Genomic DNA, 14,140 nt, shown 5'->3' on the forward strand with positions numbered 1-14,140 from the left:
AGAACAATGAGACAGCGACAGGGGGCTGGCAGACCTCACCCTGGGCTCCTCTCCACCAGCACAAAGGACAAGGCCAGGACCCCGTCCCGCCCCAGAAACACAGCCCTCAGAGCCTGGGGGAGACGCAGGGCCCCCAGCCCTTCCCAGAGGGCAGTGAGGAGCCTGCGCTGGTGTTAGTGGCTCCAGCAGTCCCTCTCGATGCCATCGTAACTTAGAGGCGCTCCCTCGATTCCCTCGATTCCGTCTTTGGACTCCTCATTGGGTATGTGCAGAAACAGAATTGACTTCCGTCTATTTTTCCATCTTTATTTATTTATTTAAAAGGCAGAGGCGAACAAAGAGGTCATCCGTCTGCTGGTCACTCCCCGAATGGCCACGACAGCCAGGGCTGACCCAAGCCGAGGCCAGCAGCCTGCAGCTCGATCCAGGTCTCCCATGAGCGGCAAGAGCTCGAGTGCCTGAGCCGGCCCAGCGGTGTGTGAGCAGGAAAGCCAGGATGCGCGGCAGGGCCAGCACCGGACCAGGCCCCGACACGGGCGAGATGTCACAAACGGCAGCTTAGCGCTGTGCACACAGCACCCCACTCGCCGGCCTCTGTCCACAGCCGTCAGGACGGGGGTGGGGGGCACGGTGCCCCTCATTCTGCCGCACCCCCACCCCCGTGCCTGTCCGTGGCAGGCTCAGCGTGTGCGGGCCGTGGCCTAGATGTACTTATACACAACCTTCGAGGGCACAGTCTGCAGGTGCAGCCGCACGGGACACTTGTAGAAGTGGGACAGCAGCGTCTCGCTGTAGCCCACGAGGAAGTAGAACTTGTGCGGCGGCAGCTGCCGCAGGACCAGGGCACAGATCTCCACCTGGTTGGCCCGGCGCTTCAGGACCAGCTGGTCGGCCAGGCAGCCGGGGAAGGTGCCCTGCATGAACCTGCGCAGGAAGAAGTCCTCCACGGTGCGCTCCGCGGCCTGCTCCTCCCCGTGAAGGTTCCCTGGGGAGAAGGCACCGCAGTCAGCCCAGCCGCCAGCCGGACCCCAGAGTCCCACGCAGTCAGCCCGGCCACCCGCCGGACCCCAGAGTCCCACGCAGTCAGCCCAGCCCTCCCCTGGACCCCAGAGTCCCACGCAGGCAGCCCGGCCGCCCGCCGGACCCCAGAGTCACACACAGTCAGCCCGCCGCCCGCCGGACCCCAGAGTCCCACGCAGTCAGCCCAGCCCTCCCCTGGACCCCAGAGTCCCACGCAGGCAGCCCGCCCGCCGGACCCCAGAGTCCCACGCAGTCGGCCCGGCCCAGCCGCCGGACCCCAGAGTCCCACGCAGTCAGCCCGGCAGCCCGCCAGGCCCCAGTCCCACCCGCGCCCCTGCCTCCTACTGCTGGAATAAGCTCTAACCCACGGCCCCATGGACCCCCTGGCCAGCCCTGGGAAGCACTCTGGTTGTACAAAGGAACAGACTGAGCCTGGGCCAGGGGGCGAGGCGCAGGTGCTGGCTCCACATCGGGGTCCCCTCCCTGTCCGTGGCTGCCGCACGGAGGCACTGGTCATCCGCCGGCCAGACAGAGGACCACCAGCTACTGCTGAGATGAGCGACGCTGGCTGCCCGTCGGCCACAGCGGCGGGCGCTCCGGGGGGCCTGGACCCCGCACAGCCCGCACAGCCTCTGTTCCAAGTCCCACCAGGCCCCAGAACCACGGAGAGCGAGGGTCAGGGACAGGGTCTGTATCTCAAACAGTTCATCGCCCACCCACGGCAGGGGCTCCCACGGGCCGTGACTGCCCTCTGACCCCCCGCTCCTGGGCGCAGCTCCGGCAGGGCCGGCTTCCTAACGGACACGGCTGACCCCTTCACGGAGCTCGGTCCGCAGCTCTCCCACGCCGGCCCCAGCAAAGCCGGCCCCACGCGCGCTGTCTCCCAGCCCCGGGCCCGGCCCCGATGTTCTGGAACAGCAGGCCCTGCGGGGCACTTTCCACGGTGACGTCACACCGAGCGGGACCAGGCGCCGTGACCCTGAGCGGCCCCGCAGCCCCCGCACTGTGCTCGGACGCGGACAGAACGGCCAGGGTCCCGGGGCCCCACGCCCGGGCTGCCGGAGCTGCTCCCGCCCCGGACCCGGAGGCCGCCGAGGCCGCTCACCGGTGTGCAGCGACAGCCAGCCCTTGCGGTGCGCGATGTGGTGCGGCGCGTGCGCCTCCTCGTAGCTCACCGGCTTGTCCCCCTTGCTCACGCGGACTCGGGCCGCCCGGTTCTGCGAGCAGAGGGCCGTCAGTCGCCGCGCCCCGGACCCCGGCCCAGCCCTCCGCCCGCGCCCGCCTCCCCCGGCCCGGCCCGACCGCGCTCACCTTGGCGCAGGCCGCCGAGGTGTGCAGAGCGCGCCAGACGTAAGGCAGTTCCCGGCTCCGGGACAGCACCTGTGCAGAGACAGCAGGACTCGGACACCGGGACCCCCAGCCCTCGCCCGGGCCCGCAAGCGCCCAGTCGCCCACTCACCTGCGGCCCCAGCCCCAGTCCGCACGCCACCACCGCCATCTTGGGCCGAGCGGGACGGGCGGAGGGGCGGGACCTAGACGGGCCGGGGCCAATAAGGTGCAGGGCGACGGTCGAGGGGGCGGGGACCCTACGGGGCGGGGCTCATGGGCGCCGGGCGCACGTCAGAGCGGGGCGGGGCTACAGGGGGCGTGGCCTTGCCGGGGGGGGGTGCAGGGGCGGGGCTGCAGGGGGCGTGGCAGGAGCGGGGCGGCATCAGGGGGAGTGGGCGGGGCGGGGGTGCACGGGGCGGGGCTACAGGGGGCGTGGCAGGAGCGTGGCGCAGTGGGCGGGGCGGGGCGGTGCTCACCTGAGGCCTCCACCTGCGCCGCGGGCCTCCTCTATTTCATCTCCGGGAATTTGATGATGCAAATTGCCGGGCTGCGTGAGGTTTCCCGGGCTGACCTGGTATGAAGCACGCTACTGGCCCCTGGGGAGATTATCCTCCGTGCCCGGGGATATGGAGAGTGGGCGGGGGCCCACGATGGTGCCGGGGAGGCAGAGAGAGACCAGACAGGAGTCTCTGGGTCGCCTCGTTTCCTGGAGCGAGATTGCTCTGACTGGAAGCCGAGCCCTCCAAGAACCTTGATGGAAGGCCAGGGCCGCCTCCGGTAGGAGATTTGATGCTGAGATAAGGTGAGCAGGGTGACGTCTCCAGTCCCCAGTTCTCTGCGAGCTGAAAACTCCCAGCTTCTCAGGAAGAATTCTTTTGAACTGGGAGTGTGGGAGCCGGCGTCTGAACTGCCCGGGTCTGAATTCCAGATCCACTTCCCGTGTCACGTGGGCACTGACACCCGGGTCTGAATTCCAGATCCACTTCCCGTGTCACGTGGGCACTGACACCCGGGTCTGAATTCCAGATCCACTTCCCGTGTCACGTGGGCACTGACACCCGGGTCTGAATTCCAGATCCACTTCCCGTGTCACGTGGGCACTGACACCCGGGTCTGAATTCCAGATCCACTTCCCGTGTCACGTGGGCACTGACACCCGGGTCTGAATTCCAGATCCACTTCCCGTGTCACATGGGCACTGACACCCGGGTCTGAATTCCAGATCCACTTCCCGTGTCACGTGGGCACTGACACCCGGGTCTGAATTCCAGATCCACATCCCGTGTCACGTGGGCACTGACTGACACCCGGGTCTGAATTCCAGATCCACTTCCCGTGTCACGTGGGCACTGACACCCGGGTCTGAATTCTAGATCCACTTCCCGTGTCACGTGGGCACTGACACCCGGGTCTAACTTCCAGATCCACTTCCCGTGTCACGTGGGCACTGACACCCGGGTCTGAATTCTAGATCCACATCCCGTGTCACGTGGGCACTGACACCCGGGTCTAACTTCCAGATCCACTTCCCGTGTCACGTGGGCACTGACACCCGGGTCTGAATTCCAGATCCACTTCCCGTGTCACGTGGGCACTGACACCCGGGTCTGAATTCCAGATCCACATCCCGTGTCACGTGGGCACTGACACCCGGGTCTGAATTCCAGATCCACATCCCGTGTCACGTGGGCACTGACACCCGGGTCTAACTTCCAGATCCACTTCCCGTGTCACGTGGGCACTGACACCCGGGTCTGAATTCCAGATCCACTTCCCGTGTCACGTGGGCACTGACACCCGGGTCTAACTTCCAGATCCACTTCCCGTGTCACGTGGGCACTGACACCCGGGTCTGAATTCCAGATCCACTTCCCGTGTCACGTGGGCACTGACACCCGGGTCTAACTTCCAGATCCACATCCCGTGTCACGTGGGCACTGACACCCGGGTCTGAATTCCAGATCCACATCCCGTGTCACGTGGGCACTGACTGACACCCGGGTCTGAATTCCAGATCCACTTCCCGTGTCACGTGGGCACTGACACCCGGGTCTGAATTCCAGATCCACTTCCTGTGTCACGTGGGCACTGACACCCGGGTCTGAATTCCAGATCCACTTCCCATGTCACGTGGGCACTGACACCCGGGTCTAACTTCCAGATCCACATCCCGTGTCACGTGGGCACTGACACCCGGGTCTGAATTCCAGATCCACTTCCCGTGTCACGTGGGCACTGACACCCGGGTCTGAATTCCAGATCCACTTCCTGTGTCACGTGGGCACTGACACCCGGGTCTGAATTCCAGATCCACTTCCCATGTCACGTGGGCACTGACACCCGGGTCTAACTTCCAGATCCACATCCCGTGTCACGTGGGCACTGACACCCGGGTCTAACTTCCAGATCCACTTCCTGTCACGTGGGCACTGACTGACACCCGGGTCTGAATTCCAGATCCACTTCCTGTGTCACATGGGCACTGACACCCGGGTCTAACTTCCAGATCCACTTCCTGTCACGTGGGCACTGACTGACACCCGGGTCTGAATTCCAGATCCACTTCCTGTCACGTGGGCACTGACTGACACCCAGGTCTAACTTCCAGATCCACTTCCTGTGTCACATGGGCACTGACACCCAGGTCTAACTTCCAGATCCACTTCCCGTGTCACGTGGGCACTGACACCCGGGTCTGAATTCCAGATCCACTTCCCATGTCACGTGGGCACTGACTGACACCCGGGTCTGAATTCCAGATCCACTTCCCGTGTCACGTGGGCACTGACTGACACCCGGGTCTGAATTCCAGGTCCACTTCCCGTGTCACGTGGGCACTGACACCCGGGTCTGAATTCCAGATCCACTTCCCGTGTCACGTGGGCACTGACACCCGGGTCTAACTTCCAGATCCACTTCCCGTGTCACGTGGGCACTGACACCCGGGTCTGAATTCCAGATCCACTTCCCGTGTCACGTGGGCACTGACTGACACCCGGGTCTGAATTCCAGGTCCACTTCCCGTGTCACGTGGGCACTGACACCCGGGTCTGAATTCCAGATCCACTTCCCGTGTCACGTGGGCACTGACACCCGGGTCTAACTTCCAGATCCACTTCCCGTGTCACGTGGGCACTGACACCCGGGTCTGAATTCCAGATCCACTTCCCATGTCACGTGGGCACTGACACCCGGGTCTAACTTCCAGATCCACTTCCTGTCACATGGGCACTGACACCCGGGTCTAACTTCCAGATCCACATCCCGTGTCACGTGGGCACTGACTGACACCCGGGTCTAACTTCCAGATCCACATCCCGTGTCACGTGGGCACTGACTGACACCTGGGTCTGAATTCCAGATCCACTTCCTGTCACGTGGGCACTGACTGACACCCGGGTCTGAATTCCAGATCCACTTCCTGTCACGTGGGCACTGACTGACACCCGGGTCTGAATTCCAGATCCACTTCCCGTGTCACGTGGGCACTGACACCCGGGTCTAACTTCCAGATCCACTTCCTGTCACGTGGGCACTGACACCCGGGTCTGAATTCCAGATCCACTTCCCGTGTCACGTGGGCACTGACACCCGGGTCTGAATTCCAGATCCACTTCCCGTGTCACGTGGGCACTGACACCCGGGTCTGAATTCCAGGTCCACTTCCCGTGTCACGTGGGCACTGACACCCGGGTCTGAATTCTAGATCCACTTCCCATGTCACGTGGGCACTGACACCCGGGTCTAACTTCCAGATCCACTTCCCGTGTCACGTGGGCGTGATGATGGCAGTTGTGAGAACGGCACCGTAGGCCGACTGGCGGAGTGAGCTTTGTGTTCAAGATCCCTACAGCTCCTCTCAGAGATGGACCTTGACCAGGGCAAAGATCCTTGTGACTCACACAGGGGCCACCCACAGGCAAAGGCGACGTGGCAGGGACACCTCTTGAACCTGAGGCAACAGGAGGCCGTGCTGGCCACGAAGGCGGGGCCTGGAAGCTCACCTCCCCGGTCCAGTCGCCGCTCTCATGGAACCTGACCGGCCTCCTGGAAACCCCCTACTGAGCTGTGGCAGGGCAGACGCTCCCGTGGGCCAAATACTCCCGTAGGCTCAGAGCTTTGGGCCTGGCAAGCAGATTCATAGTCCACGGATGGCCATGCACCCATGTACAGTCACACACATCCATGTACGGCAGCACACACCCACGTACGGCCACCAATAGCCGTGTCTGCGTGTCCACGTGCCCACACCCATTCCCAAGCAGTCACATCCACCAGCAGCAGCGTCTCCCGTGTGCGCCAGTTGCTTATATGGGTTCACAGACAACAGTGGTCCAGAGTGGAGCTGTTACAGGACAGGGCTGTGGGCAAGCTGGCTCAGTGGGTGGGCCTGTCGGTTACCACGACGCTGGTTACCATGGACACCAGGCACCAGCCTGGACACTTGACCACTCACCTGCCCAGGTTGATCCCCTCCACAGCCCGCACATGGTTTACACTGATGGAGAAGTGTCCTGCAAGGTAGACAGGGACCAGCTTCCCCCCCTCCCCCCCACTATCTGGAGGGAAGAAAACTCTAGAAACCAGCCTCTGTGAGCCATGTTGATGTCCCATGCCGGTCCTTTTTATCAAGGTTTCCTGGGGAAATTGATCCAGGTCATGGGAACCCTGGTCTTTTGGGGGAGTTTCATGTGTTTTCTGTGGAGTCTTGATTGGAACCATCAGCCCACGAACCAATCAAGCTGTCCAGGTACGATCAGCCTCCTGCAGGGACCCCTCTGGGTGCCTCTGGGAGTCTTGCTCTTTGGCTTTGCTTCCCTTGGGGACCCCTCTCGGTGCTGCCGAGTTTTCCCCTCCCTTTTGTTTTGTGCTGTGTGCACCCTCCTTGTCCGTGTCCTGGACACAGACGAGAACCGGCAGAGACAACAGCGGTAATAACCGTGGACTCCGGCAACCCCCGGGGCCCACCCAGGATGCCGGCAGGTGAGTGGAGGCATCGTTCCCTGCCTTTCTCTCTCCTCCAGATTCCCGTTCTCTGCCACAGTCAACCAACAAACTAGAAACACCGGGACTCTCCCAGCCAGTTACGTGCCATTAGCGCAGGTGCTGGCCATAGACAGAGCACACAGGCTTCGGGCGCAGACTTGACAAGTCGCCCTCGGCCTTTTGGCACTGAGGATGTTGGTGCTGTTCTGCCTCGGTTTCCTTCCAGGGAAGCGTCTGCCCTCCTGGTTTCGCACTCCTTCCTGCCCTTCCTCACCCATCCTCTCGGTCAGGAAGGGGAAGGCTTCCCCGCTTGAGCGCCCAGGAGCGAGGCTCTCAGCCATTGACCCTTTCCGATCTTTTCCCTTCTCTGCACTTTACGTTTTGTTGATTTTTTTTCTTCAGCTCTGGACAATAGGATTATCTGATTTTCCATTGCTTAGGAGAACTTAAAGGAATATTATCGATATTTTGATTGATTACCATAACTCTGATTAGATCAGGCCAGTAGCTTTCGTGGAAATCCTCGGGCTCAGTGGATTATTACATTTCCTTTGACCAGGTGGCTTCCTCTCTAATAGATCTGCAGGTTTAAGGCTGTGAACTGTCTTTTGACCTTGGGGCTTCTATTTGGATCCCTGGAACTCTCAAAAGATAAGGCTCTCAACTGGGAGAGACGTGACTGTTGGAGTTAATTTACATGGTGCAGAAGATGTTGCCGGGTTATAAAGCAATGCCAGACTCGAGTCGTCTCTATGTAAAGGTGTGAGGTTTTGCGCTCTGTGGTTAATGGGATGCGGCTCCAGGGCGGACCCGTCCCTCGCAGCTTTGATTTTGATGGCTTGTCCCGCGTGTTGTGTTGGTTGTGTGATGATGGGGGGTGGGGGCTCTGGAAGCGCTCTCCCTCATGCTGTCTTTTGCCCGTGAGGTGCCGGGTCAGCGCTGAGAGACAGGGCTGGCTGCCCTGTTCCACCACCCCGCCGTGTTTGCTCACCCCACTCCCCCACCTTGTACATCCATGTGGTGGAATGAGAAGGCCACGCCAAGATGGCAGCTGGTAACAAAGCCTGCCTGGCAACAGGCTGTGAATGGATGGCTTTGGAAACTGCCTGGCAACAGGCTGTGATTGGTTAGGGCATAAATCCACCCTTGACCAGATTGGCTGGTCTTGGCTATATAAGCTGCTGTAGCAACTGAAATAAACGAGTCTGCAGGCTGCTCGCCTCTGGCCTGTCTTTGCCCGACTCCCGGGGTCTGTGTGGTGACTCCATGCCTCTTGCCCTCACCACGCTCCTCCTCTCAGAACGAATCCACAGCAACACATCCTGGCACTAAATGTCAAAACGCTGGCAGTGGAGGGTGTCGCCCTCAGGCATCTTCATCACTCGCTCAGCTTCAGGGGAAACCAGGAGGAGACCCAATGAGAGAGAAGGGATAAGAAAGAGGGTGCAGCGCTGGCAGTGGCTGTGTGGCCCTACCGACCTGAGGGTGCCCAGGAGTCTCCAAAGTGCCATGGCTGTGGCCAGGCAGGGCACTTCCGGAAGGAATGTCCACATCCCCGTCACCAGAGAAGACCCCATGGCCCTGTCCCTTTGGGGTGAGGGTCATCAGAGGGTTGGCTGCCCTCAGCACTGAGGCCTCTGGGGTCAGGGTCCAGGCCGCCTATACCCCAACGGGACCAAAAGGGCTGGGGCTTCTCCTGGGGGACCCCCACCACCCTGACCATGTGTTCTGGATAGCCTGGGCAGCCCTGACTGCTGAAGGCAAGGAGGTTGCCTTTTCTCCTCTTCTTTCAAATTCGAGTCTCCCCTCTCCCTGTAGTGTGGCTGTGAGAGGTGTCTCAGGAAAGCCTTTGGAGGGCTCTTTCCCCCAGCCCCTGAGCTGGGACTGGGACCCCTTGTTCTTTCACACCTGCCTCCCTGGTCATACCAGAGACCCCAACGCCCGTCCCAGGGGGAGATCTCAGCCTGGGTGGCGAGCACCAGCCTCGTGGCTCCAGAGCAATGGTTATGCCTTCCCTCGGCTGAGACGGGTACTAATGCAGAGGTCTGGGCAACTCGGGGAAAGATTGGCTGAGCGATCATGGCCCGGCCAGTGTGGATCATCCAAAGGACCCATGCTTACGGGATCAAAAACAACGTCCCTTCAACCAAAGCCCTGGCGAGGGTCAGAAGTCCTAACAGACTTTTAAAGCCGCGCTGTATCCCCTGTAACACTCCGGCGTTTAGGACCAGTGGAGAAGCAGAACCTGGCCAACTGAAAGCTGCTCTCAAGTCCGGCTAAATGAGAACCGCGTGTTTAGTTTCCACACACACACACTCTACGTGGATGTGGTTAGAAAACACGGTGCTGTCGAGTTCAAACCACAGGCCAGCCTCAGGGCTTGGGCGGAAGCCTGAGACGCGAAGGTTTGGACTTCCTGGGAGCCTACCACGTGACCACGTCCCCTCCTCCCAGGCAGCCGTCGCTCTGTGGGTCTCGCGGGTGCTCGGCTCCGCTGTGCCATCACGGAAGGTGGAAAAGACAGAGGCGCAATCTAGGGGAAACTCGCGTCCCGGGTCCCTCTCCTGCCCCAGGCTGAGTGTGTGCCAGAGAGGGCCCCTCGGCTGTGTCATGCCACCCTGACTGTGTGCAGTCTCGCCTGATCTCGGGAGCGAAGCAGAGTCAGGCCTGGTTGGTACTTAGATGGGAGAAAACCCCCCCAAAAGTCAGCCTGAGCCCCTCTGAGAGGCCATGTGGTCCTGCCCTAACTGGTGCTCTCCTAATGGACGGTGAGACCCCATGAGTGGTCAGACCCCGACAGCCACTCACAGTCTCCTGGAGACTCGGCCCCGGCGATCGGGAGGCCTTAGGTGCAGCTCCGGAGAGACGCGGTGTCAGCCAAGGGCCTTCCAGTGCCCCTCGCCCTCCCGCTGCAGGGGAGGGTTGGGAGGCACCCCATTCCGTGAGGCGTGTGGGCTGGGTTCTTGGCTCCACCATTCCTGGGCAAACACCTGGCTTCCCAGCCAGCTACAGACCGGATCCTGGAGGATGACCTCAGCGCCCCCAAGGAAGGCGAACACTCTGCCAGCCGCCAAGGGTGCGGACTCCTCTTGGGGCAGAGCTGCCTCTCCTCGTCCAGGGGCCGTCAGACTCCAGTGTCCTGCAGGGGCCACTGGTGCAGGCCCGGGGAAGCCCCTGGAGGGGGAACCTGATGCCGTCTCCAGCTCCAAGTAGCAGGAGCCAGCGTCGTGGCACTTAGGGTCAGTCCTTTCACTGTTGCTGCTACAGATTTATTTATTTATTTATTTGAGAGGCAGAGTTACAGGGAGAGGAAGGGAGAGACAGAGAAAGGTCTTCCATCCACTGGTTCACTCCCCAACTGGCCCCAACAGCCGGAGCTGGGCTGATCTGAAGCCAGGAGCCAGGAGCTTCTTACAGGTCTCCCACGCGGGTGCAGGGACCCAAGGACCCGAGTCATCTTCCGCTGCTTTTCCAGGGCATTAACAGGGATCCAGACCGGACGTGGAGCGGCCAGGGGTTGAACAGGTGCCCACATGGGATGCCAGCGCCACAGGCAGATGCTTAACCTACTAGGCCACAGCGCGGGCTCCAGGGTTACTTCTTCAGGGAAGCAGACGCCTTCCATCACTTCTGCCTCTTGTCTGCCTGTCCATCCATCCTGCTAGGAGATAGGCTCCAGGCCTCACATCAGAAGGCAGAGCCTGGGACTCGCCCGTGGTCACAGAACTAGCAGCAGGAGCAGGCCTAGGCCGCCCAGCACCACAGCCCGTGGCTGGGTCCCACAGCATCCTGTGGCGGGCTGAGGGGTCAGAACCACGTTGGGAAAGGGAATGGCCTGGGTCCTGTGGTTGGGCAGAGGCGGCTCCTGTCTGGCCTAGTTATGCAGGAGCCGCCCCAGGGGCAGGAGACGCTGCCTAAGGGTCCATTGCGCCGGCCTGGCTACGCCAGAACAAGGACATGCACCTGCTCTCTCAGAAGCCAAAGCTGCTTCACGGCCCCCGAGCAGGGGCTCCCAACCCTGACTGCAGGACAGGGGTCACTGGGCCCCAACCACCCCCCGGGAAGGGACAAGCACCTGGGTCTTCCAAATGCCTTAGATGCTCCTGTGCAGTGGGAATGGAGGCCCAGGGTGAGACCCCACTTATCTGGGAGACTCCCCAAACCTCTGTCTGCAGGGCCCCCTCTGAGGGACACCATGGCAGCTCCCTGAGGGGCTGCCCAGGCCCACGGTCAGGCCACGAGCGGCCTCCAGGCAGAGGGGCCGAGTGCAGCCACCCCAGGCTCACCAGGGAATGCCCAGAGGACCACACACTGTGGCCCAGGCGGGAAGGTGGCATCCACTTTGTGGACGTCCCCGGAACCCAGCTGGCGGAGAACTGGCTCAGCTCCCTCGCCCTGGTTCCCCTTGCACCGGGCCTGTGCCAACTCAGAACAGCTGATCCTTTACGCTTTGTAAAGGCGATCCTGCTTCTCGCATCGCTCCTGGAAATTCACTCTCCTGACCAGCGCACTCACCAGGACTCCTGGAGTCTCGGCGCCACTCTCAGACATAAGGAAGTTAAGACGGAGGCGACTCGCGATGGCTCTGGGGTCCAGACCACTGCCCCGGGGTCTGGGCACAGGGAAGGGGCCCAGTGGGGCCAAGCCGTAATTGCCGACATTGGCTTTGAGACCCTGCAGACCACCACTCTCCTGATACCGTAGCCGTGGGCAGTGCCTGGCAGGACGCCGAGTAGACATCCGAAGCCGAAGGGGCCAAGGCGGAGCTGGCCTTTGTGTGCACAGGTGGCTGAGGCCTCCAGCCCCGGGGGCCCACGCTGTGAGCCACAAAGATAGACCTAGCACAGACTTTCCAGGGGAGATGGCTGAGCATGGTCAGGCAGGGCTCCCGCCTCCACGGCGGGGTGTGAGTGAGAGGGGCTGGCTTGGTGGCTAAGCCGAGGGACCTGCCGGGGCCAGCCAGGCAGGAGCAGGCTGCAGGCACCCCGTGGCGCAGGGTGCCGTGCTGGGCCTGGGGACCCTGGGTTCGTGGAGCACGGACAGGAGAGCCCAGGTCGTGGTCAGTGTGGCTCTTGTGTGCACCTGGCTCCCCAGTGCTCAGAAAGCCTCTCGAATGCACTTTTGTTGGCATCCTAGAGGGTCTTAGGTGTGTGGCCAAATCACTTTATTACAGACTCAAGAAAGGCGGCGTGCTTTCCTGGACCCACCCACCGATTCTGAGGATCTGCCTTGGGTTGGTACAGGCCAGGGAGCCCCCAGCCCCACCAGGCACCGCACTCAGTAAACCTGAGACGCTGGCCAGAAGCCACTGTCCCACAGACCATCACAGGGGCGAGGGCTGCGAGTGGATTTTAAGACACGACTGACCGCTCACACGTCCATCCTGCTGCCCTCCGCGTGTCTCTCTGTGACTCTCTCGTGGCTAAGCGTGGCTCCAACATGACTGTGCTAAGCCTCCTGGCCAGCTCGGGGCCTCTTGGGCTGACAGGGGAGGGGTCCCAGCTCTGAGCATTCAGGAAGGGGCTGGGCACACCACCACTGAGCGCCTTGGGCTCCCGGAGTTCTGGGAGCAGCCCTGTCCCTGTCACAGCCGATGTGAGACCTCTCTTCCGACAGCTCGGAGAGGCGTCTCTCACCCAACCAGGCAGTCCCAGGGGCTTCCACAGCAGCCCCGCCCAGGCTGCCTGGGAAAGTCCCCTACTCCAAATCTAACCCTTCAGAATGGTCTATTCTCAAAGGTCTAAGTGTTGTGAGTGGATTTTTAATTTACTTCTTTGGAAGGGCAGACAGAGAAAGGGCTCCCCTTTGCTGGTTCACTCCCCAAAAGCCAACAGCCAGGGCTGAAGCCAGACCAGGAACTCCATCTGAGTCCCCCGAGTAAGAGGCAGAGACCCAGTACTTGAGCCCTCACTGCTGCCTCCCCATTCGCACATCAGCAGGAAGCTGGATCAGAAGCAGAGCAGGAACTCAAACCCAGACCCTCTGGTGTGCGATGTGGGCCTCCCACCAGCATCTTAACCCCTGCCAGACATGCGCCCCTGAGCAAGTGCCTGGTAGACTGTCAGAGTCCTTATCCCTGGGGACACACGGGGTAACCCTCCCAACTGCCAAGCACTCGCTATAACCCACTCTGCATGCTGCGTTCCTTTGGGAATCTGATGAAAGCTGTGAAAAAATGCACACCTGTGGGTCAGGCTCACCGCTAGGGCCAGCTCCCAGCTCCCCCGCATGCATTTCAGGGACAATGTGACGTCTTTAGGGCACTGGTTGACACACAATTCTCCCAGGAGACTTGGAACATCCTGGCTAAAATTCCCATAGTGCCAGAGGCCTCCTGGGCAGCCTCCAGGGCTCTAAGGGTGTGTGTGTGTGTGTGTGTGTGTGTGGTGCTGTTATTTCCAACTGAACCAAGAATTTGCTCAAGAAAGCACTCGCCACAAGGCGAGGCAGTGCCCTGGCACTGAGGTCGGAGCAGCAGGCTGGGTGCTGCGGCTCCTGCTCAGACAGAGGCCTGGTTTCTGAAGTCCTGGAACACAGAAGGGGCTCCGAGATGGAGGGCAAGGCTCAGAGGGGCAGGCACAGGGACCCAGCAGGGCTGGGGCTCCCTGGGCACCTGCCCCAGCACAGGCCAGGACTCTCCTAGAGAGCAATGGGCAGGAGCCGGTGTCCCAGCCATGTGTCCCCCAAGCGGTGGCAAGTGGTGGTCCCAGGAGAGACAGGGAGGGCAGCAGAGGTGGCCGGGGGGGGGGGGGGAGAGAAGGGTACAGGACCGTGCAGGTGTGTGGTCAGGGCCTCCTCCCCTCAC

General features: G+C 61.5%; 1 protein-coding gene across 1 annotated transcript; it reads right to left on the reverse strand.

The window, feature by feature from the left end:
* Positions 1-292: 292 nt before the first annotated feature.
* Positions 293-2,532, reverse strand: MRPS24 (mitochondrial ribosomal protein S24). Its single transcript, XM_062179184.1, has 4 exons — positions 2,480-2,532; positions 2,332-2,400; positions 2,126-2,237; positions 293-985 (listed from the first exon to the last, which is right to left on the reverse strand). Exons 1-4 carry the CDS (start codon positions 2,516-2,518, stop codon positions 702-704), a joined length of 504 nt encoding a protein of 167 aa, XP_062035168.1. The 5' UTR covers positions 2,519-2,532; the 3' UTR covers positions 293-701.
* Between the last annotated feature and the right edge of the window lie 11,608 nt (positions 2,533-14,140).

Source organism: Lepus europaeus, chromosome 20 (genome assembly GCF_033115175.1).
Source record: "Lepus europaeus isolate LE1 chromosome 20, mLepTim1.pri, whole genome shotgun sequence".
Classification (NCBI taxonomy): domain Eukaryota; kingdom Metazoa; phylum Chordata; class Mammalia; order Lagomorpha; family Leporidae; genus Lepus; species Lepus europaeus.